General features: G+C 48.6%; 1 protein-coding gene across 1 annotated transcript; it reads left to right on the top strand.

Moving 5' to 3' along the window:
- Window positions 1–2,470: 2,470 nt before the first annotated feature.
- LOC123347447 (granzyme H-like) lies at window positions 2,471–25,055 on the top strand. The gene is made up of 6 exons (XM_044984865.1): window positions 2,471–2,571; window positions 17,950–18,071; window positions 23,140–23,287; window positions 23,981–24,116; window positions 24,302–24,574; window positions 24,906–25,055. Exons 1-6 carry the CDS (start codon window positions 2,471–2,473, stop codon window positions 25,047–25,049), a joined length of 924 nt encoding a protein of 307 aa, XP_044840800.1. The 3' UTR covers window positions 25,050–25,055.
- The last annotated feature ends 418 nt before the right edge of the window (window positions 25,056–25,473 follow it).

The raw sequence follows: 25,473 nt of genomic DNA, 5'->3' as shown, positions 1-25,473 counted from the left end.
TATCAGACACCAGGAGGAAGGTCCTGTGGTGAGGATAAAGAAGGTGTTTGGAGGAGGCCACGGGGAAGTAGCCCAGGAAGTTGTAGCTGTCATGCAGCTGTTACAGGAGGCACTATAGACAGCTGCAATCCACAGGGCCCTGGGCTGGAACCCGGAGTAGAGGGTGGGCCCGGGTTCCCCCAAAATCTCCCAACTCCTGATCAGACACAGGAGAAGTTGACCCAGACTGTGGGGAAGATCACTGAGATGAGAAAATCTGCCAATAAGCGCAGGACCCACTAAGGTAGAGGAGGAACTTTGTCACACCATATAACAAAAGTATTAATTTTAAATAAAACAATCTGGTAAAAAATCAATCCCAAAATGTCACTGTCTAGAGGTCTAAAGCGTGAAAGAACAGCGAGTTCATTTAAATCTGGATGACTGGATGAGACTATAGAGACGGTTACACCGAAGTCACATAGTGTAATGCTGGTTAAATTTGGTGAAATACTCACATATGATGAGGACAATGGAGTGGTTTGTGTATATTGTTGAGATGCCAGAGCTTCGGGAGAATTTTCAATAGGAAAAATGTGGAACGATGTTTGGAATTGGATTTCTTAAAGCGTCATCTGTCAAGTAAGTCTCATATAGATGGGGTAACAAGGCTTAGAAACAAAAACCCTTCCTTACGGAGCAGATTGCTTAGCATGATTCTTGAAAGTCCAGCTGGAAAGCAGAGGAGCAAATTAATTTTGAACGCAAGCGCTCAAAACCAGAAGAAATCAAGGTACTTATTGACAGTGTGTTGTTGGCTTTTAAAATGAACAGCTCAGTGCTTTTTGTTCAGGATATTAATGACCATATGGAAAAGTATGTGCGCATACCAGCGAGCTGGAGAAGTAAAAATTATGCTTTTGAATTACTTGTAATTATCAGTTGCATTGTCCAAAATGACCCCATGCATGAAATAGCATCGGCAATGTTTCATACTCTAGCTGTTGATGAAAGTACTGATATATTTACTTGATACTCTACTTTAAATATAGATCCATAAATTCTGCAGACTATAAAACTTCGTTTGGTGGACTATTACGATTGCAAGAATGTGTTGCTGTTTCAATAGTGTCTGCAATCAAAGAATTTTATAAAGAAACACCAACTTGATCTAATGAAAATGGTGATGTTCGCATCTGATGGTGCCTCCGTGATGTTGGGCAAACTCAACGGCATGGCGGCTCACCACAACGAACAGTTTCAGGATCTTGCAAAGTTGATGGATTTGGTGGAACATTCTTAGCATCAAGTGCAGACTTTGAGCGTGGCTTTAGCTTAATGAACACTCTAAAAAACAAACTACGGTATTGTTTACAAGTAGATCATTTGGGCATGCTGATGTGTATTAAGAGTTACTAGCTGGATGGAGGACTGATAGATCTGGACAGAGTTTATATTGAATGGATAAATGAAAACAATCGCAGGGAAAAACAGTTAGGTTAGTTTAGCAGTCTTTGTCATTTTGACCAATAAGGACATTAAAATGCATTTGTAATTACATTTCTTATTCTTGGCTGACAATCATTGATTGATATTTTTTAGGAAAATTTTAAATTTAAAACAAAAACTCTTGTTTTTCTTTTTTTACTTAAGATGTCTCTATCTGAAAACTCATATAAACTGACATAATGGCATACTAATTAAATTGTCTTTATTATATGTTTATCAAAATCTTTTTGGACATGTATATAGAATGAAAGGTGAAAGTGTACACCAACAGGCAGAAGCCTATGGACTGATAATCATCATGATTAACATGTGCTTGATATATGCTCTTGATTGTCTATAAAAAGATCCTAAAGTGTAATGCTTAAAACTAACTTCTGCTTCATGAGGAATGGTTAAATTTCCTTTTTCTTAGTATTTAAACATGACAGTTATAAAATGACATGGTATGAAACCATTATTATCACAAATTGCAAATTAAAACTTTTTAAATGTATAAGCATGTTGCTCGCTTGGGGGCATTTGCCTCATGGCGCACAAATTTAAACTCTGCTTCAAAAATTTGCACAGAAGAAATGTTTTGCGCACACGACCTGTCAAAAATTAGAGGGAACATTGGCAGAGGGTTGTGTGGGTCTCTGTGGGGCGGGGGGGAGTGATGGATGGAACCAGCCGCAGCCTGGGTCTGCTTTTGGGAGGGTGTTGCTATAGCCCCCTCAGGCTATGTATTTTATGTTAGTGCCGGGGTGCTCATCGCTGCTCCTTTCCCTCGCCCACAGCTCCATCTGTCTGCTCCCACAACCCCCGGCTGTGTCCTTCTGTCTGTTTGCCCCCACAACCGCCGGCTGTCTCTGTGTGTCTCTGACAGGGACAGACTCCTGGGGATTTCTCTGCCTGCAGCTCCCTCCCACCCCTGCTGTGGAGGCACAGCCAGACAGCTCCGGCATCAGACCCTGCAGCTCCCATTGGTTGAGGTTTACGCGCAATGGGCTGGGAACTGGGTCAGCACTGGGGCTTCTTCACAGCACGCAGCAACTCTGGGGATGGGGGAGCTGCTTGTGGGGAGGCAGGGGAGCTGCCCCCAAGGTGAGAGTACTCCACGTTGCTGACCCATGGCGCGGGGCCCCCCAAAACACAGGGTCTTGGGCCCAAACCTTGGAGGAGCTGGGCCCACCTTCATGAATATTGATTGAGCATGGACACCATGAGCCCATATAACTCGCCACCTATGTACTCCTCAAATAATACATCAACTTGCTTTAGCTTTATACAAAACAGTGAATGTTCTATGCGCAGCACTGACAATAAAAGTTTAAAGGAGAGAAATTATATATCAACCGATCCCCCCTCCTTTTTGTTCCCAGAAGATAACAGTGAGAAGAAAGTAGATAAAACTCCCTTCTAACCGTTTTTGAAGATAAGCTTGTTTCTTAATCCTTTGGCTAACAGTGAATACAAAGATGCACCTTTTACCAAAAGATGTTCTACTTCTCTCAAAAAACCACTGGCTCGCTTTCTAAAATTTTGCCCAAAGGAAAAAATCTGTAAAGAAATTATGCAGTGTTTACAACCAGAGGCCCTGCTTCTGAGATAAAACAATGACCAACAATTCCAGGGTTAAAAACACCGAACCCTCAAAAAGACCCCAAGTCATAAAATGACTTTAGTTGTAAACTTTGTAAACTGTGAAAGTTCTGTTCCCAGCATTGACAATAAAAGTTCAAAAGAACCTATATTAGCAGGTTCTTACAGTAGATGACACTAAGAAAGCAGCTTATACAAAAAAATAGCTCCTTTTTTCAAATAAAAAAGAAAAACCTTATATTTTACAACAAAAAGATACCTCTCCTAAAACAAACACCCATCCTGGTTATCTGAAAAAACGCAAGCCCTCAGTGAACCATAAAAACCAGCGTTGAATGAGCTGTAACATAACAAGGTCTCTTTTTTAGGAACATTTTGTACAAATTCAGTGACAAAAAAATGTTTAAGGTACACTAGCCTATCCTTTGAAAAATAGTGTTTTTAAATAACCAAAACAACTGAATAGAATATGAAAACTGTCTTACATATGTGTTTCAATAAAAAAAAGAAGTTAGCATGCAGTTAAGAAAATTTGAGGTAGCAAATATTTTAAAAGCTCTTAACTTTTGCAGCAAAACCGCAGGCTTAAAATGAAATCAGGCAAGGTATGGATGCATCAGGCGAGGTATTTCCAGCAAAGATAAGGAGGTATTAGTACCGTTATACAAGACATTGGTGAGACCTCATCTAGAATACTGTGTGCAGTTCTGGTCTCCCATGTTTAAGAAGGATGAATTCAAACTGGACAGAGAATGGCTACTAGGATGATCCAAGTAATGGAAAACCGATCTTATGAAAGGAGACTCAAAGAGCTTGGCTCATTTAGCCTAACCAAAAGAAGGTTGAGGGGGGATATGATTGCTCTTTATAAATATATCAGAGGGATAAATATTAGGGAGGGAGATAAATTATTTAAGCTTAGTACCAACGTGGACACAAGAACAAATGGATATAAACTGGACACTAGGAAGTTTAGACTTGAAATGAGACGAAGGTTTCTAACCATTAGAGGAGTGAAGTTCTGGAACAGCCTTCCAAGGGGAGTAGTGGGAGCAAAAGACATATCTGGCTTTAAAATTAGCTTGAAAAATTTATGCTGGGGATGGTAAAATGGGATAGCCTAATTTTGGCAATTAATTTGGCAACTGATCTTTGATTATCAGCAGTTAAGTATGCCCAGTAGTCTGTGATGGGATGTTAGATGGGGTGGGATCTGAGTTACTACAGAGAATTCTTTCCTGGGTGCTGGCTGGTGAGTATTGCTCACATGCTCAGGGTTTAACTGATCGCCATATTTTGGGTTGGGAAGGAATTTTCCTCTAGGGCAGATTGGAAGAGGCCGTGGAGGTTTTTCGCCTTCCACTGCAGCATGGGGCACGGGTCACTTGCTGGAGGATTCTCTGCAGCTTGAGGACTTCAAACCACGATTTGAGGACTTCACTAACTCAGACATAGGTTGGGGTTTGTTACAGGAGTGGATGGATGAGATTCTGTGGCCTGCATTGTGCGAGAGGTCAGACTAGATGATCATAATGGTCCCTTCTGACCTTAAAATCTATTAGTCTAATATAAGCTTAAAAAGATGCTAGGTTTATTCAATTTCCATAACTAAATAATGATCATCTCTGCAACTGTCATAAACAGATGGTTAAGGGTTAATGTCTCTTTTACCTGTAAAGGGTTAACAAGCTCAGTGAACCTGGCTGACACCTGACCAAAGGACCAATCGGGGGACAAGATACTTTCAAATCTCGGTGGAGGGAAGTCTTAGTTTGTGCTGTTTTGTTTGTTGTTCCTTGTTCACTCTTGGGGCTAAGAGGGACCAGACGTGCAACCAGGTTTCTCCAGTCTTTCTGAAACAGTCTCTTATATGTTCAAAGTAGTAAGTACTAGTTAGAAAGGCGGATTAGTCTTATGGTTGTTTTCTAACTTGTGAATGTGTATTTTGCTGGAAGGATTTTTTTTAACCTCTGTTTGCTGTAACTTTAAATCTTAGGAGGGGGGAGGGAGTCCATCTAGGTTAGGAAGGTGGACTTTTGCCGTCTATGACAATTATCCCATCCCCATGCTACTGGGGGACGACTTGGCCAACCATGTGAAGCTGGCCAAGAGGGTGGGAATGGTCACCCGCAGCCAAGCCAACCAAGCTTCCAGACCCATCCCTGTTCCTGAGCTGTCCACAAGGGCCCCGTCTGTGTTACCAGAGACCCAGACAGAGGTGGTGGACCCGGATCCCCTGCCAACGACAGCAACAGCCACAGTGCATCCAGTCCCAGAACCGGAACTGGAAGAGCAACCAGCACCAGAACCGCTGCCAGCACTGACGCCAGCACTTGCAAACCCATCTACCACTCCAACGCCAGAGGGCGCCAGTGGGCCTGAGCTGGCAGAAGCAGCAGACAACCCTACCCAAGAGGCTCAGCCAGAGCCTGAAATATTGCATAGTGCAGCAGCGGAGAGCGGTTCACCATCAACAAAAACAACCCCATCACCTACATTGCTTCCAAAGGGACCAAGCCTAAGTCCACAGTCTAAGGAGGAACTGGTGTCTCCAGCCTCAAGGGAACAGTTCCAGGCTGAGCAGGAAGCAGATGACAGCCTTCAGAAAGCTTGGGCGGTGGCACGGAGCACCTCACTGCCTCTCAGCTCTTCTAACCAATCCTGGTTTGTTGTAGAACAAGGACTTTTATACAAGGAGACTCTTTCTGGTGGACACTAGGAAGACTGGCATCCTCAAAAACAGTTGGTAGTTCCAACTAAGTACCAGGTAAAGCTCTTAAGCTTAGCCCATAATCATCCCAGTGGCCATTCTGGGGTAAACAGGACCAAAGATAAGTTGGGGAAGTCCTTCCACTGGGAGGGAATGGGCAAGGATGTTGCTAATTATGTCTGGTCTTCTGAGGTGTGCCAAAAAGTGGGAAAGCCCCAAGACCAGGTCAAAGCCCCTCTCCAGCCACTCCCCATAACTGAGGTCCCATTTCAGCGCGTAGCTGTGGATATTATGGGTCCTTTCCCAAAAAAGTCCCCCAGAGGAAAGCAGTACATACTGACTTGTGTGGACTTTGCTACCCGATGGCCGGAAGCAGTAGCTCTAAGTAACACCAGGGCTAAAAGTGTGTGCTAGGCCTTAGCAGACATTTTTGCCAGGGTAGGTTGGCCCTCCGACATCCTTACAGATTCGGGAACTAATTTCCTGGCAGGGACAATGGAAAACATGTGGGAAGCTCATGGGGTGAATCATTTGGTTGCCACCCCTTACCACCATCAAACCAATGGCCTGGTGGAAAGGTTTAATGGAATTTTGGGGGCCACGATACATAAATTCGTAAATGAACACTCCAATGATTGGGATCTAGTGTTGCAGCAGTTACTTTTTGCCTACAGGGCTGTACCACAACCCAGTTTTCACCATTCGATCTTGTGTATGGCCACGAGGTTAAGGGGCCATTACAGTTGGTGAAGGAGCAATGGGAGGGGTTTACGCCTTCTCCAGGAACTAACATTCCGGACTTTGTAAGCAACCTACAAAGCACCCTCCGACACTCTTTAGCCCTTGCTAAAGAAAACATAAAGGATGCTCAGGAAGAGCAAAAGGCCTAGTACGATAAATATACCAGAGAGCGTTCCTTCAAAGTAGGAGACCAGGTTATGGTCTTGAAGGCACAACAGGCCTATAAGATGGAAGCGTCATGGGAAGGGCCATTCATGGTCCAAGAGCGCCTGGGAGCTGTTAACTATTTCATAGCATTCCCCACATCAACCCTAAAGCCTAAATTATACCATGTTAACTCTCTAAAGCCCTTTTATTCCAGAGAAGTAAAGGTTTGTCAGTTTACAGCCCAGGGAGGAGATGACGCTGAGTGGCCTGAAGGTGTCTACTATGACGGAAAAGTGACGGTGGCGTGGAAGAGGTGAACCTCTCCACAACCCTGGAACTTCTGCAGGGGCAACAGATCAAGGAGCTGTGCACTTGCTTTGCCCCTTGTTCTCAGCCACCCCAGGACTGACTGAACGGGCATACCACTCCATTGACACAGGTACTGCTCAGCCAATTAAAACCCCACCCTACCGGGTGTCTCCTCATGCCCAAGTTGCTATAGAACAGGAGATCCAAAACATGCTTCAGATGGGTATAATCCGCCCCTCTGCCAGTGCATGGGCATCTCCAGTGGTTCTAGTTCCCAAACCAAATGGGGAAGTATACTTTTGCGTGGACTACCGTAAGCTAAATGCTGTAACTCATCCCAGCAACTATCCAATGCCACGCACCGATGAGCTATTGGAGAGATGGGGACATACCCAGTTCATCTCTATATTAGATTTCACCAAGCGGTACTGGCATGTACCGCTAGATGAACCTGCCAAAGAAAAGTCAGCCTTCATCACCCATGCAGGGGTGTATGAATTTAATGTGCTTCCTTTGGGACTGCGAAATGCACCCACCACCTTCCAAAGTGTAGGAGGCTAGGGAACCACGGAAGATTCTGTTACGGCTTAGCTTAGGCAGTTCCGCTTTCTCAGCCTCCGGTTATTGTAGGACACGGCATGCTAGTTTTAACCTGCCGTAACCGGCTGGGACTGCTGCGTGGCAAGCCCCTGGCTGTTGGCCAGGGGGGCAGCCCCGGAGGGTGGAGAGTTTCTATTGCATTATGTATGAGCTGATTTGCTGCTGTTTGTATAAAATGAGCATGCTTTGTGTTTGTTTTCGGACTTCACCCCAGGCCGAGCTACAGGGCGCTGGGTCCCCGTCTCAGTGACAGCAACGCTTGGGGTCCCCGTTGCAGATGTGTCACTTTACCTTCATTAAAGCCAATAACTCACAGTGTGTGTGTCGCCCTCGTTCTTACAGAGCACCTTGGGAGGGCCCCCGGCCTCCCTGGTACGTAACACAAAGGCTGGTAGATGGTCTCCTAGCAGGATTGGGACAATATGCAGTTGCCTTCCTTGATGATGTGGCCATTTTTTCTGATTCATGGCCCGAATACCTAGGACACCTGGAAAAGGTCTTTGAGTGCATCAGGCAGGCAGGACTAATTGTTAAGGCCAAAAAGTGTCAAATAGGCCAAAACAGAGTGACTTACCTAGGGCACCAGGTGGGTCGAGGAACTATAAACCCCCTACAGGCCAAGGTGGAGGCTATCCAAAAGTGGCCTGTCCAAGGTCAAAGAAACAGGTCCAATCCTTCTTAGGCTTGGCCGGGTATTACAGGCGATTTGTACCATACTACAGCCAAATCACTGCCCCACTAACTGACCTAAAAAGACCCAGCCGAATGCAGTTAAGTGGACTGATGAGTGTCAGAAAGCCTTTACCCAGCTTAAGGCGACGCTCATGTCTGACCCTGTGCTAAGGGTCCCGGACTTTGACAAATGATTCCTAGTAACCACAGATGCATCTGAGCGTGATGTGGGAGCAGTTCTAATGCAGGAAGGACCGGATCACAACTTCCATCCTGTCGTGTTTCTCAGCAAGAAACTGTCTGAGAGGGAGAGTCACTGGTCAATCAGTGAAAAGGAATGCTACGCCATTGTGTATGCCCATACGTTTGGGGACGGCGGTTCCAGCTACAAATTGACCAAGCTGCGCTAAAGTAGCTTCATATTGCCAAGGGAAACAACAAAAAACTTCTCTGATGGAGTTTAGCTCTCCAAGATTTTGATTTTGAAATTCAACACATTTCAGGAGCTTCTAACAAAGTTGCTGATGCACTCTCCCGTAAAAGTTACCCAGAATCAAATGGTTTAAAAGTGTTCTTGAAATGTGGAAAATCTTGTAGTTTTACATAATTAGTAGTATATGTAATGGTGCATGTGTTTTATTAATCTGTTTATTTTAAAGTTCCAGAAAGAAATCACCGCCAGTGTGGTTCCCCACTGTCTGCTATTTGGGGGGGCGTGTCATAAACAGATAGTTAAGGGTTAATGTATCTTTTACCTGTAAAGGGTTAAAAAGCTCAGTAAACCTGGCTGACATCTGACCAGAGGACCAATAAGGGGACAAGATACTTTCAAATCTCGGTGGAGGGAAGTCTTTGTTTGTGTTTTTTGTTTTGTTGTGGTTCTCTCTTGGGATTCAGAGAAACCAGAGGTACATACAGGCTCTCCAGGCTTCCTGAAACAGTCTCTTCTGTTCAATATAGTGAGTATTAGTTAAAAAGGCGGATTAGTCTTTTGTCTGTTTTCTGTATTTGCAAATGTGTATTTTGCTGGAAGGATATTTTACCTCTGTTTGCTGTAACTTGTACTTATGCTAGGGGGGAGGGAGTCCCTTTAGTTTTTATAAGCTGTATACCCTGTAAGCATTTCCATCCTGATTTTACAGAGATAGTTTTTACTTTTCTTTCTTTAATTAAAAGCTTTTCTTTTTAAGAACCTGAGTGATTTTTTCCCTTGTTTGAGACCTCAGGGGATTAGTCTGACTCACCAGGGATAGGTGGGGGGAAAAGAGGAGGGGGAAGGGGAATCCCTCTTTGTTTTAGATTCAAGGAGTTTGAATCAGTGGAGTCTCTCCAGACAACCAAGGGAGGGAAAGTCTGGGAGGGGGGAAGGTGGGGGAATGGTTTAATTCCCTTTGTGTTAAGACCCAAGGGGTTTGGGTCTTGGGTTCCCCAGGGAAGGTCTGTGGGGAATGGAAAGTGTACCAAACCACTATATTTTTGGTTGGTGGCAGCGCTATCAAATCTAAGCTAAAATTTAAGCTTAGAAAGGTACATGCAGGTCCCCACCTTTTAAACGCTAAAGTTCAAAGTGGGAAACAAACCTATGACACATGGGTTCAACTTTTTGACAACCACCCCTACCCTTGAGCTCCATAAAAACACGCTTCACACCGACATTTTCAACTCACATTTTATTTACAAACAGTAGCTTCATTTTATTTGTACAATATGCCCTGTTTAGTTCCCAGACCACACTCTAACTTTTATCTAACATGTATCTGTCGGTTTGATGATTTCATCTAACGCTCTATCTGGTTCCTCCACCTCTGTCACATTGTTCACCGAGACTTCTATGAAACCTAAATGTTCCTGGGTAAAACTGAGTCACTGCAGCTCATATCCCAGTGTAATGATGGTATTTAAAAAACAATTCATACACAAATTACCACTAAAAAATTACCACAAATTTCTTTAATTTTACAATTCACATCATCTACAGACCAGTTCACACAGTCCACACCTGGAACGGGATCGGAGCTGGTGCCTCCCAGAGAGGATAGGTCCCATCTCACATTTCCCATCACCACTGACAGCAGAAGGAAATGCATAGAGAGTGGCTGGATCCTAGTGATTTGTTTCACTAACTGCCCTGGTTGGACAGACAGCTCAGACTGCCAGTGACTAGGGCTCCCTGCCCTGGGGAGCTGAGTGACTGGGGCTCCCCTGCGCTGGGTGACAGGGATCCGGGAGACAAGGAAACACTCACAGGGACGGGATTCCATAAAACTCTGTGTTGATTCCAGAGGACGCAAGCCAGCCTGTGAAATTAACAAGAAAAGAGGGCCGACGGCAGGGAGGGAAGGAGACTTTAACTACCTAGACATCTGCTGGAAAAGTAATACAATAAGACACAAGATTTCCCATAAGTGTCTGGAATGTCTTGGGGACAACTTTTTGTTTCAGAAGGTGGAGGAAAAATGGAGAGGGAGGGTCATTTTAGACTTGAATCTGACAAGCAGAGAGGAATTGGTTGTGAATCTGAAGTTGGAAGGCAATTTAGGCTAAAGTGACCCTCAGATGATAGAATTCCTGATCCTAGCGAAAGGAAGGAGTGAGAGCAGCAGAATCAGAATAATGGACTTCAAAAAACAGACTAACCAGTTCGGAAAAGTATAGGTGAGGTCCCAGGTGAGGAAAATCTCAGGGCTAAAGTAATTCAGGAGGACTGGCAGTTTGTGAAAGGGGCAATATTAAAGGCACAACTACAAACTATCCCTATGCAAAGCAAAGAGGGAAGAATAGTAAGAGGCCAATATGGCTCCAACAGAAATTCTTTAATGTCGTGAAAATCCATAAAGGGGAAATTTGAAAAATTACTAAGGGGGAGTCCAAAAGACTAGGACTAGCGTGTAGGACCAAAATCGGAAAGGCTAGGGCCCAAAATGAGTTTCACCTCGCAAGTACCTAGCAAGGGACAGGTGAGAGGTCCCAGAGGGCTGAAGAAGGGAAAATATAGTACTAATCTTTCAACAGAGGAGCAAGGAGAATGCAGGGAATTGTAGACCAGTCAGCCTAACTTTGATACCTGTAAAGATACTGGATCAAATTATTAAACAATCCGTTGGGAAGCCCTTAGAGGATAATAGGTTTAAAAGGAATAGCCCACATGGATTTGACAAGAACAAATCATGCCAAATCAACCTAATGTCCTTCTTTAACATGGTTACTGGCATGGTGGATGGGGGGACACAGTAGACATGATGTATCATGATTTTAGTCAGGCTTTTGACACAATGTCACCAAACATTCTCATGAATAAACTAAGGGAATTACTATAAGGTGCTGGGAGAAATGGTCAAAAGACTGTGCTCAAAAACTCTCAATGGTTGTGTGTCAAACTGGGAGAACGATTCTAGTAGGGTCCCGCAGGGGTCAGTCCCAAGTCAGGTACTATGCAATATTTTCATTAATGGCTTAAATTAAGAAGTAGAGAATATAAATATAATATTTGCAGATGACATCAGGTTGAGAGGGACTACAAAGACTTTCGAGTACAGGACTAGATATTGAAACAAAGTTGACAAATTGGTCTGGAATCAATAAGATGAAATTCAATAAAGACAATGCAAAGTGCTATACTTAGGAAGGAAAAATCAAATGCAGAGCTACAAAATGGGGAATCTCTGGCTAGGTGCTTGTACTCCTGAAAAGGATCTGGAGGCTCTAATGGATCACACACTGAATATGAGTCAGCAGTGTGAAGCAGTTGGGGAAAAGGTTAGTATCATTCTGGGATGTATTAATAGGAATGTCCTGTGTAAGACACAGAGGTAATTTTCCCACTCTACTTGGCACTGGTGAGTACATCCCGATGTGCAGAAAGAGTAGCAAATATGGCAGGCAACCAGCTTGGCTTAACAGAGAAATCTTCGGTGACTTTAAACACCAAAAGGAAGCTTACAAGAAGTGGAAACTTGGACAGATGTCTAGGGAGGAGTATAAAAATACTGCTTGAGCATGCAAGGGTGTAATCAGGAAGACCAAAGCACAACTGGAGTTGCATTTTGCAAGGGATGTGAAGGGTAAGAAGAAGGGTTTCTACAGGTATGTTAGCAAGGAGAAGAAGATCAGGGAAAGTGTGTGACCCTTACTGAATGGGGGAGGCAACCTAGTGTCAGATGATCTAGAAAAAGCTGAAGTACTCAATGTTTTTTTTTGCCTCGGTTTTCACAGACAAGGTCAGCTCTCAGACTGCTGTTCTGGGCAGCACAGTATGGGGTGGAGATGAGCAGTCCTCAGTGGTGAGAGAACAGGTTAAGGACTATTTAGAAAATCTGCACAGGCACAAGTCCATGGGGCCAGATGCAATGCCTCTGAGGGTGCTGAGGGAATTGGCTGATGTGATTGCAGAGCCATTGGCCATTATCTTTGAAAACTCGCAGCAATTGGTGGATGTTCTTGACGACTGGAAAAAGGCAAATATCGTGCCCATCTTTTAAAAAGGGAAGAAGGAGAATCCGGAAAACTACAGCCTCACCTCAGTCCCTGGAAAAATCATGCAGCAGATCCTCAAGGAATCCATTTTGAAGCACTTGGAGGAGAGGAAGGTAATCAGGAACACTCTACATGGCTTCACCAAGGCCAAGTCATGCCTTACCAACCAGATTTCCTTCTGTGATAAGATAACTGGCTCTGTAGATATGGGGAAAGCAGTGGACATGATATATCTTGACTTTAGCAAAGATTTTGAATCAGTCTTCAACATTATTCTTGCCAGCAAGTTAAAGAATTATGGATTATATAAATGGACTATAAGGTGGCCAGATCGTCAGGCTCAACAGGTAGTGATCAACGGCTCAATGTCTAGTTGGCAGCCGGCATTAAGTGGAGTGCCCCAGGGGTTGGTCCTGGGGCCGGTTTTGTTCAACATCTTTATTAATGATCTGGATGATGGGATGGATTGCACCCTCAGCAAGTTCGTGGATGACACTAAGCTTGGGGGAGAGGTACATTCTCCGGAAGAGATAGGGTCCAGAGTGACCTAGACAAATTAGAGGATTGGGCCAAAAGAAATCTGATGAGGTTCAGCAAGGACAAGTGCAGAGTCCTGCACTTAGGATGGAAGAATGCCATTCGCCATTACAGGCTGGGGACCATCTGACTAAGCGGCAGTTCTGCAGAAAAGGACCTGGAGATTACAGTGGATGAAAAGCTGGATATGAGTCAACAGTGTGCCTGTGACAAAGTTCCTCCTCTACCTTGGTGGGTCCTGCGCTTATTGGCAAATTTGCTCACCTCAGTGACCTTCCCCACAGTCTGGATCAGCTCCTCCTGTGTCTGATCAGGAGTTGGGAGGTTTGGGGGGAACCCGGGCCCACCCTCTACTCCGGGTTCCAGCCCAGGGCCCTGTGAATTGCAGCTGTCTAGTGTGCCTCCTGTAACAGCTGTGCGACAGCTACAACTCCCTGGGCTACTTCCCCATGGCCTCCTCCAAACACCTTCTTTATCCTCACCACAGGACCTTCCTCCTGGTGTCTGATAACACTTGTACTCCTTAGCCCTCCAGCAGCAGCACACCCCCTCACTCTCAGCTCCTTGCGCCTCTTGCTCCCAACTCCTCCCACACACTTCCTCTCCTCTGGCTCCTCTTCCCCCCCCCCCCACGCCTGACTGGAGTGAGCTCCTTTTTAAACCCAGGTGCCCTGATTCACCTGCCTTGATCAGCTGCAGGTGTTCTAATCAATGTAGCTATCTCCATTGCCTTCTAGAAAGATCTTAATTGGCCCCAGGTGCCTTGATTAACCTGGAGCAACAGCCATTTGCTTACCTCGATACTAGGGATTTGTTTAGCCTGGGGCTAACATACCTGTTCCTCAGTACTTTTCTGTAGCCATCTGGCCTTGCCCCATCACAGTGCCCTTGTTGCCAAGAAGTTTAATGCCACATTGGACTGTATTAGCAGGAGCATTGCCAGCAGATTGGGGGAAATGATTATTCCCCTCTCTTTGGCATTGGTGAGGCCACATCTGGAATATTGTGTCCAGTTTTGTGCCACACACTACAGAAAGGATATAGAGAGTCCAGCAGGGGGTACAAAAATGATCAGGGGGCTGGGGCACTTATGAGGTGAGACTGAGGGAACTGGGCTTATTTAGTCTGCAGAAGAGAAGAGTGAGGGGGGATTTGATAGCAGCTACCTGAAGAGGGTTCCAAAGAGAATGGAGCTCGGCTGTTCTCAGTGGTGGCGGATGACAGAACAAGGATCAATGGTCTCAAGTTGCAGTGGGGTAGGTCTAGGTTGGAAATTAAGAAACACTATTTCACTAGGAGGGTGGAATGGGTAACCTAAGGAGGTGGTAGAATCTCCTTCCATAGAGGTTTTTAAGGTCAGGCTTGTCAAAACCCTGGCTGGGATTATTTAGTTGGTGTTGATCCTGCTTTGAGCAGGGGGTTGGACTAGATGACCTCCTGAGGTCTCTTCCAACCCTGATATTCTGTGATTCTATAATTCTACTGTGTCCAGTTCTGGGTGCAAGACTTTAGGAGAGATGTAGAAAAACTGGAGAGTTTCCTGAGGACAGCCACAAAAATAGTCAAAGGTTTAGAAAACCTGATCTAGGAGGAAAGGTGAAAAAAACTGGGTATGTTTAGTCTAGAGAAGAGGAGGCTAAGGGGGAACCTGAAAACAGTCTTCCAATATGTTAAGAGCTGTTCTAAAAAGTATGGGGGTCAATTCTTCTCCATGTCCATTGATGGTAGGAAAACAAGTAATGGGCTTCATCTGCCGCAAGGGAGATTGTGGTTAGTCATTGGAAAATACCTTCTAACCCTAAATGGAGTTAATCTCTGAAACAAGATCCCAAGGGAGGTTGTGGAATCCCTGTCACTGAAGGTTTTTATGCCCAGACTGGACAAACACCTGTCACGGATGGTTTAGGTTGACATGGTCCTGCCTCACAAGAGGAGGATGGACCAGGTGACTTCTCAATGTCCTTTCCAAGATAATATTTCTATCATTCTACTCTATGAAATGTCTTCTGAGATAAGATCCCCTGTGCTTTGTTCCACTACATGGCCGATTATCTAGCAACCAGCTAGCCAGGGGCCAGGGAGTTATGAAACATTACTCTGAGAAAACAAAGCTGATCTTGAAAGTTTTCTAGGAACCAGGAGAAGAAGGAAATGACTTAGCCCATGAAGAGTGGAGAAATAACAAATTTGCAGAGAAAGATATAGACATTTAATAGTCTCACTGGTGCAGGCCAGAGGCAGTGCAGTGGGGGGTGGGCGGTATGCGACCACACATGCCTCCCTCTCCCCCCCCTCCCCGAGTGCTACTTAGTTTATACTGACCATGCTCACATGGACTGAGCATGCTGGATAGAACTGCTGAAAGGGGCTGCCCTCATTCTGTGCCCCCACTATGGACAGGCCTGGGTCATCTCTGCCGGTGACCCTCAATCCCGACCTGCAGACCCACCATCCCAGTCCAGGACTCAGACCCTCAGAGAGCTCAGTTTGTGCTCCCCAATATCTGACTCTGAGTACTGTTTCCATTGGTGACATGGCCGTGCGTGAGAATGCACCTTTCTCTGCCAGGGGGATGAGGAGATGTCCCTGCTCAGATGCCCAGCTTGTCAGTCAGGCCTCAGGGATGACAGCCTGCTACAGATGGGAGGGTTTTACCAACCAGGCGCTGGACACTGGGGGTTCGTCAACACCACAACCCCCTCCCCCCACTGCAGCCAGTTTCGCGGCAGAATTAATTGATCCTATAGGACAGACCAGACTGGACACAACCCCAGCTGTTAAGAGCCCAAGGTGGTGAGTGTCTGCAGATGTTGGGGGCCCGTCCTTTCTCCCGGCCATGTGGCTGGGTGTACATGCTCCAGGATGGCTTAGCACCCACCTACGCACTGGGAACCTGACCCTGAGGTTTCCTGTCCCCACCCAGCTGGGGCTGTAACCCCCCTGGGCCCAGGCAGAAGAGCTGCCCCCTCTTCAGACAGGCTATGAAGATGCCGCTCCTGGGGGATGGGAAGACGTCACCTGGGAATGAATAAGGGGTTCTCATGCTCTGTGGCTGCTGTCTCAGTCGTATTAGGGCACCCTGAGGGAGTGGGATGGATGAGGAGAATACCAGGGGGCTTTATGCATTTAGGGGTCATGTCTTCAAGCTCTTCTCCACAACTTCATGGGATCAAAACATCCAATTTACCACAATAGAAGCCAAAATTTGCAGGTGATCCCATGACTCCTGATGCTGGGGCTTTACGAAACACACCAAGGTAATTCAGGAGAGTTCAGAGCTTGATGGAGAAATGGGGCCGAGGCCTCAGGACAATTTTAAGCCACTTTCTGGGGCCCAGAATTGTAGGATGTTCAAACATCTGGACAGCCAGGATCACATTTCCAAGTGGTCACCCCTGTTGTGTGAAGACATTTGCTCTTTACTGAACTATGCCAGCCATGGGGCAGGCCCAGATGAACATGGCTCCAGCACCATCTGTTTAGGGCCTTCCCCATCGCCCATCACCATGGTATCAGTGCTCCCCCCATGTCCACCACTGGGTGGTCTACGTGCTCCCCAGCGTCTGGGAGAATTTCTGCCGTGGGCTCTGTGGCTGGGCTACAGGAAGTCACAGCAGGGACCCCATCCCCTTCTTATTGCTCTGGGGCGCACACTGGACAGGAAGCGAGGAGCTGAGCCAAGCCAGCTGGTAACTCAGTGTCAGCCGCACTCCCCACCAGATGAGCTGCTGGAGCACAGGAGAGGGGCGAGCTCCAGATGAGCCCGGCTCCAGGTGTGCTGGCTCTAGGCAGACTCCAAGAGCCCCTGCTCCTAGATGTTCTGGGATGGGGTGAGAGATGCCTCGTCCCAGAGGGACTTTCCCTTGAGCTCTTTCCTCCAGAGAGAGGTTGTTCTGCTGCCACCAGCTCCCTCCCTCGTGCCCCCATGTGTCAGTGGAGTAATGCTGAGGTTTCTCAGGGCGCCTGCGTGGTCCCAGCTGCTCACGAAGGGAGAGCATCTGTGATCTGTGGTTTCCTGCTGACTCTATAAATCCCCCAGGGCTGAGGCACGAGCACTGTCACTTTTCACAGATGGTGACAATGCTTATCCTGATCCTGCTGCCTGTAGCCTTTCTCCTGCCCCCCGGGGCTGGGGCTGGTGAGTGTGTGTGTGTGTGGGCGGGGGGGGGGGGGTCAGGGATCCTGGGATGTGGAGCCAGGAGCTCGCTGGGCTGTTTTGAAATTCTGGATCCTTCCCAGATTAAGATGCATCTCCCAGGGTGATTGCTGGCTCCCAAGACCCAGCTAGGGAAGAGTTTGGAAGTGGGGATGAAGGAGTCAGGTGGTGGAGCTGGTGCTGAGATAAAGCTCCCGAGAGATACATAGAGCGATTGAGAGCAGGCGAAACACACAGGGATATTTTAACTAGGGGCTAGGAGCCAAGACTCCTGGGTTCTATCCCCTGCTTGGGAGTAGAGTCTAGTGATTAGAGTGGAGCTTGCGGGGAGGCAGTCAGGACTCCTGGGTTCATCTGGGTTGGTGGCACCATATGCAAATAACAGCAACAGACTCTCAAAACAGCCTCATTCATATGGACCTCAAACTAACAGCCATGAGTCGTGTGTTAAAACATTCAGATGTGAGCTGCACACAGACTTGTGTTGTTTTAATTAACCTGATTTTAAACCGCATCTGTGGTTCAACTGGTTCAGGTGTGCCTGTGGCTGCCCTGATATTGATTTAAACCTGGCGAAAGCGTCGGAAACTTCCCAGGGGCCAGTTAACCTCAGCGAACCAGCCTTCAACCCATACAAGTGTCTCAAGACATGCATTGGTACAGGGTTAAAACAAACCATGCAGTCTGGCAATTCCTAAGTCCTACATCCCTCTGATGGTTAGAGACCTTCTCACTTCCACCTCCATCTATCCCATTTGCTACCTCACCTTAGCTAGGCTTGAAACATTTCGTTATCTGTAGTATGAATGGTCACTATATCAATCCCTTATGTAGTCCACATTTTACAAACAAAATATGTGTTATAAAAATCCAGCTAGTTAAAGAAAAATTATTAAAGTAAAATAAAGGCTAGAAGCAAAATTCAAATGAGAGGGATAGATACAGGGAGCGAAAGGAAGTGGGTAGGGAAGCAGGGGGATGAGGTGGGCCCATGCATTTGACAGGATGATCAGATACTTCCAGGAGAGCATCTCATACCTCTAAGAACTGTGCTTGGGAAGTTCTGTAACAGCCTGTAGCTCTGTCCATGGTAGCCAAGCTTGGGATGTCTACGCTCTGATCTTCGATTGCTGGTTGTTTTGGGGATTTCTGTTTTGGTGGTACATGTTTAATATTATTTCACAGGAGAAAAAAAAACAACACTGTCCCCTTCAGTTCCGCCCAAAGCCCACCGGTCTATGAGCATGAGGGTTAAGTCAGCACCTGCTCGTCACAGCTGACTAAGCAGCACCTGCATTGAACAGGTGAAGAGGGGTCCAATGCCTCCTCCATATGATTCCTGTGGAATTAATCTTAAACGTAGCTCCAAGGAGCGATTTAGAGCACTGGCTATGATTTCTTTCCACTTGGTCAGAAGAAAATAATTGGCCTAGTTTCTCCTCCCAATGCTTTTTTAGGGGATCAGGGTTTAGTTCAAATTTGCTGGCCAGGTGTGCATAACGTTACCATAGAGCCTGGCAATCTGGGTAACGTTTGCAGAAACGAAAGCAGTAATGGCTGAAGGAGAGCGAAAGCAGCAGGGCTAAACAGATGGGGGGCAGCACATTTCCCTTGCATACCTCACCACTCCATCTTAGTCTGTAGTGTGACCATAGTTAAAATTGTTTTAGTGACTAAAAAGTTACAAATTTTCAGCAGAAAATTGCTGAAAACTGGCAGGAAATAATCAGTTTTTTAAGAAAAATGGCAAAATGTTTGAGGAGAGGAGACGCCTTCTGGGAAACTTTTCATTGTCTAGAAAATCCGATTTTCTGTACAAAAACAGTTTGGAGGGGCAGCTTGTCACTGGGGGCTGGTGGAAGAGGAGAAACTTCAGCAGGGGACGTGTCAGGGGCGTTCTGGGTGAGACTGACCTCCAAAACTGTTAACTCCGGGCAGTGCGATTACTGACCCACTCCTGGTGCATTTGGCACTGATTCTCTACCCAATGAGGTCAGAGCTTTAGATTTACCTGTCAGCCCCATGGGGTGTCCAGTGCGGGGCAGAGGTGAGGAGGGGGCAGGGTTCCAGGCACAGGGATCCCCCAGGGAGAGCATCACAGGAGGTGGTTGAGACTGTGGGGAATCCTCTTTGGCAGGGCCGGCTCCAGACCCCAGCGCGCCGGAGCGAGTTAAGGACCCTGCTTCAGGGGCCCCGAAAAACTCTCGTGGGAGCCCCTGCTGGGCCTGGGGCAAATTGCCCTTGTTGCCCCCCCCCCCCCGCCAGGCGGCACTGAAATTATGCACTGAATTGATTTCTGCTGAATTGTCAGCTCTGAGCGCCTCCTTTTAACTTTCCGTGCCCTGCCCTGCCCTACTCTGCCCTGCTGCACGGCCTGGTGCATTTTGCTCATGACTCCTTAGCCAGAAATGAATAAAAACAAAGTTTCAAAACAGTGTGCCTTCCTGGGAAGTGGCCTCGGACCACCAGCTAACTTGTACCTAGCAGGGGTAACCAGGGTTTGGGCCCCGTGGGGAATTCACCCCCTGGGTTTGAGTAATTCATGCTGGATCTGCTAAAAAGACAAGGAAATATGATCCTCAATGGGGAATCAGCATCCACTGGGGTGTTGCTGGTGGCCTCCAGACTCTGTTCTGGTCCTGAGGTTATTCAGTATCTATATCAATGATCTGGAAGTTCATGTAAATTGTTGCTGGCAAAGTCTGCAGAGAACACAAGGATAGGTGGGGTGGAGGACATCTCCAAACTACAGAGCTACCTGGGTCACCTGGTGAGTTTGGCGCAATTACACCTGCACATGAATCCAGCCCAATGCATGGTCAAACATTGAGGGAGAAGGGATGTTATTCGTGCTGGCAGGACGGGAGCTGTGTCCTGGAGAGCAGGGGCTCTGAAAGGGAGCATGGTGGAACCCATCCAAACAGGAGATTTCAGTGGAATGCTGGAGCTAAGCAGGCAGATACCATCCTTGGGTGCATAAACCAGGGGATATTCAGTAGCAGCAAAGAGGTGGGGTCACCTCTGGATTTGTCCCTTGTGGGACCATGAGTGCAGATTTTGTCCAGCTCTAATGTCCACACCTTTAGCAGGACTTTGGCAAATTGAAAAGCGCTAAAAGACCAAGCTGGTGGGGAGAGCGTCAAGGAGAGTGATCTACTGAGGGTTTTGGAAGCGAAGAGGGGTGGGGGTTTGAGAGCAGGGTCTCTTGAGACTCTGTGACCAAGGCAGGATAAGACCCAGTGGCCAGGAGCTGGAGTCAGAAAAGGTCTGGCTGAGACTAATATGCAAACATTAAACATGGAGCCATGAGAACAACTGACCCAGGGCCGTGGTGGAGGCAGGCAGGGCCGGCTCTGGCTTTTTGCTGCCCCAAGCAAAAAAAAAAAAAAAGCGGGGGGCAGAGCGGCAAAGCAGGAGGGGAAAAAAAACAACCAAACAAAAAACCCTGCAGGATGGCTGGAGCAGCGAGGAGGAGGGACCTGCAGCACGGCCAGAGCGGCAAAGCAGGAAAAGAAAACAAAACAAAACAAAAAAACCTGGGGCATGGCCGGAGCGGCAAATCAGGGGGGAAAAAACCGGCGCAGCCGGAGCGGCAAAGCAAGGGGAAAAAAACAAAAACAAAAAACCCTGCCGGGCAGCCAGACCCAGGGTACAGGGGACTCCCTGTGCTGCAGACGTGCAGCGGAGTGCGCACCCAGTCTAGCAGGGAGGGAGTCGGGAAGAGAGAGAGTAGGGGGGCGGCCAGGGCTTCAGCGGGATGCTTGTCCCGCGGTCCCAACCACTGTGCCGCCTGCCAGGAGGGCTCCGCGCCGCTCCATTTGGCAGAGAGGGAAGAACAGGGGCTGCCCTGCTCAGTCTGCTGCAGGGCGCTCCCCTCCTCCGCACTGCCGCCCGCTACAGGGCAGCCAGAGCAGCAAACCAAAAAACCCAGCCGTGCTGCCCTAGGATTGGGCGAAATGCCGCCCCATAGAATATGCCGCCCCAAGCACCAGCTTGCTCCACTGGTGCCTGGAGCCGGCCCTGGAGGCAGGAGTTGCTGGGTGGTTTCTGGCTCTGGGGTGTCCACCAGGGGGTCAGGTTGGAAGGTCACAATGGTCCCTCCTGCCCTCGAAATCTATGGGTCTGGGTATCTAGGTGCAGAGAAGCACAGGGGTGTTTCTTACACCTGTAGTAGGGGGGAGCAGGGTTAACCACATCCGCTGCCAGGCTGGGTGGGCACCAGAGCAGGGAGGAAACCACCCCCCATGCTGATGTGAGCACAGCTGTGGATGGAGGCTTCTCCAGTTGGTCTCTCCACTCTTGGGCCATCTGGGGTGGGAGTTTCTGGGCAGCAGGGTTCCCGTCTCTGTGGTTGCCAGGCCCTGCCCTCCCCTCCCCACCTCTGGTCCTTATAACCCCCAGCGGGGCTCAGGCAGAGGCTCTGTGCCCATCCCTGGATGTCTCTGACAATGCAGCTCTTGTTCTTCGTCCTGCTTCCCGTGGCCTTTTGCCTTCCCCCTGGGTCTCAGGCTGGTGACTTGGGTGGGGAGGGATCAAGGTCTGTGGGCAGCATGACCCTCACCTGATATGGGGAGCCGTGGACAGCGTTCGGGGTCTCCCCCTTGCTTCTGCTGGGGCCAGGCACCTGTATCAAACCCTGTATCCTCTCCTGAGTGCAGCTGGGGCTTTCACAACAGCACAAGGAGTTGGGTGGCCCAGCCCCCACAGTCTTCTTTGGGACCCCACTGCCAATCTGTGTCCCAGATAGGGAGATGGGCCATGGGGCTGGGCCACTGGGTTGGGACCCAAGAAATCTGGGACCAGTTCCCAGATCTGCCCAGGATCTCTGTGGACAGGGATTTGTATGGATTGAGGATGATCACCGAAATCCCTTAGGCAGGTTTACAAACAATCTCCCTGGGCCTCAGTTTCCCTATCTGTACAAAGTGAAGAATACTTCAGCTTGTGTCAGGATGCTAACTGGGTCAGTGAAAGGCCTGGAGCAAGGGAGCCCCTGATCTCAGTTAGTTTCTGTGCAGTCCCAGGCATATTAGGGGCTGGATCTCGCTCTATTTCCCACCATCATGCAAATAACGGCAATTTGTTAAAGGTGGAATTTTCTAACACACTCAACCACCTGGCTGGAGACTTCTTCAGAGGGGATCACAGAACATTTTTTATTTTCCAAGGGAAAAACCCCAAAGTGGCACTTCTAAATTTTCACCTAAATATTACCCAATGCTGGGGGGAAAGAATCAGTGTCACCACAATAATTCAGACGGGTTTGAGACGAGGCTTTCTGAGAAAAAATAATGTTACTAAAAAGTTTGGCCGGTCAGTCTGGGAGCAGCCCTGGCTGGTGACTGTGGACCGATGGAGAAGAAGCATCCACAAGGGACCTGTCAGTGCCCTTCCAGGTGCTGTGTGGCTTAATCTGGAGTAACTTTGCCCCCCCAAAACTGTTAACACCAGGCAATGCGATTACTGACCCCCTCCTGGTGCATTTGGCACCGATTCTCCACACAGCGAAGTCAGAGCTTTAGATTTACCATCTGGCCCCATGGGGTGTCCAGTCTGGGGCAGAGCTGAGCAGGGGGCAGAGTTCCAGGCACAGGGATCCTCCAAGGAGAGCATCACCGGGGGGTGGGAGGAGGTTGTGGGGACTCCCCTTAGGGATGGGGAGCTCAGTCCCAGCGTGGCCCAGGGAGATGATGTGCCTCTTTCTATGAAACTGGTCTCTCCCTAGGTGAGATCATCGGTGGTCAGGAAGCCAAGCCCCACTCCAGACCCTACATGGCCTGTCTGGCTACACAACGCAGAGGGGATACCTATATCTGCGGAGGGTTCCTGGTGTCGAAGAACTTCGTGCTGACGGCCGCTCACTGCAATGGAGAGTAAGTGCCTCTGTGCTGGGGATGTCGGGGCAGGTCGGGGTTAGGAGGTGACGGGGGAGCCGGGAGCTCTGGCACCGTCGTAGGTTGCAGGGAAGGAGCAGTTAGTGCGACAGGTTGAGAGAGCAGAGCCCAGGGGTGTGATCTGTTCAGGGGGTGTCGGTGTATCACTAGGGGCCTCCGCAAACCATGGCCCAGAGCCAACGCTGGGTAAGTCAGTGGAGTTACGGCCACTGACACCAGCTGGGGTCTGGCCCATTGCCCAGATCGGGGCAGGGAGGGAGTCACAGTCCCAGGACAGCTCTGCAGGGCTCTGGGCTGGGGGGAGCTGGCATAGACCCTGGTCTGGATCTAGCCGGGGGGTGGGGAGGAGCTGAGACCCAGGGGGCAGGAGGCCTGCGGGGCGTGAAGGAGCTCAGAGGGACAACACGAGGGGCTGGTAGAGACACAGGCTGGGACCCCAACACCACTGGGCAGGGTCTTGGTGCTGCAGCCAGAGCCTCCTAGAGGGGAAAAGTCCCCTGTGCTATTTCCCAGCCCTGAAGCTGAAAACTGAGTCTGAGATCTCAGCCTGAGAGCCCGGCTGCCCTGTCCTCCCCATATCACTGTTCATGAGTCGGACTCAGATCTGCCCCTCCCCCTCCTCACGTACGCTCCTGCCCCTGATGCCCCATGTATTGCTCTTGGCTTTTACAGTGAGATCACTGTCACTCTGGGAGCCCATAACATTAGAGAACCGGAACAGAGCCAACAGAAAATCTCTGTGCGCCACCGGATCCCCCACCCCCAGTACAACAAGACCACCTGGAACAATGACATCATGCTGCTGCAGGTAAGACCCCCATCCCATGACCCCACCCCCAGTTACCTCAGACAACTCCTTGTACCGCCCCTATCCCATCCCCCGATCCCCAGTGACCTCCCAGTTATGGGTCTGAGTGTTTCTGGTTATTGGGGTGTGTGTCTGTGTCCTTGAGTGTGACCCTCACAATGATCTTCGTCGTTCTTGTGTCTCAGCTGGCAGAGAGAGCGAAGCTGAACAGATGGGTGGGTACCATCGCCCTGCCCCGCACCAGCAAGAGAGTAAAGCCAGGGGCTGTGTGTAGTGTTGCCGGCTGGGGCGGCACTAGCACAGATGGTAAATCGTCCCCAGCCAGGCTCCAGGAGGTGGACGTGGTGGTGATGCCGGATGCTGCATGTTCGAGGAAGCCTAACGGGTCATATTACAAGTATAAATCCTCCACCATGATGTGTGTGGGGGATCCAAAGATGGGCAAAGACTCTTGGAAGGTGAATCTCCTCCTGGCTTCAAGCATCTTTGATAAATTGTTATTATTAATGAGGCTGTTGGTTTTGCAATCAGGCCTACGAGTGGCGGTCAGCGATCAGGCCCCACTGTGTCTGGTGCTGTATAAATGAATGGGAAAATATCTGGTTTTCTCCCAGGGGAGGCAGAGACCAGCTCCAGGAGTGGGGGTAGGGGTGTAGGGACTGACACCAGCTGGGCCTTGGGGGAGCCGAGCAGAGACCGGGTGGACATAGGGGGCTGTCACTGAGCTGTGCATCAAGGGGAAATGACTCACTGAGCTGTTCTCCATCTGTGGCTTGTTTTATTTCACAGGGCGACTCTGGGGGCCCCCTGGTGTGTGGGAAAACAGCCCAGGGCGTCGTCTCCTGGGGGCCTCCCACCCCTCCCGGGGTGTACGTGAAAGTCTCCACCTTCATCCCCTGGATACGGGCGACGATGAGGAGGCTGCAGCCCTGAGCAAAGCCGGGAATAGCTGTGGGGGCTGGAGCTGCGTCGCTTCTGTCCTTTGGTGATGCCCAGATGTAGGGCCTAATTTGCAGATTAGCTGAGCCCTCCCCCCCTCCCCAGAATACCCCCACCACCACCACCATTGCTCCACTCAGGCAGTGCCCAGCCCATGAAGATCAAGGCAGTGGGACTAGGGGAGTTAGGAACCACGTTCAAGACCAGCTCCTACCCGGAGTTAGGCTGCTTCTTCGCTAGGGAAACAGCTGGTTTATTTTCCCGGGGGTAATGGACACAAGCCAAATCCTGGGGCAGACCTGGCGGTTTGTAGCTCTCTGCCATGTCAGCTGGTCGAGTGACCACTTATTGGGGGATCTTCATTGGTACCTGACCTGCTAAAGCCTGTGAAAAGTGCAGCCTGCCCTGGCCTCACAGG

This window comes from Mauremys mutica, chromosome 13 (genome assembly GCF_020497125.1).
Source record: "Mauremys mutica isolate MM-2020 ecotype Southern chromosome 13, ASM2049712v1, whole genome shotgun sequence".
Lineage (NCBI taxonomy): Eukaryota > Metazoa > Chordata > Testudines > Geoemydidae > Mauremys > Mauremys mutica.
The sequence above is the reverse complement of the archived record's forward strand: the minus strand, read 5'-3'. Positions and strand labels throughout refer to the sequence as shown.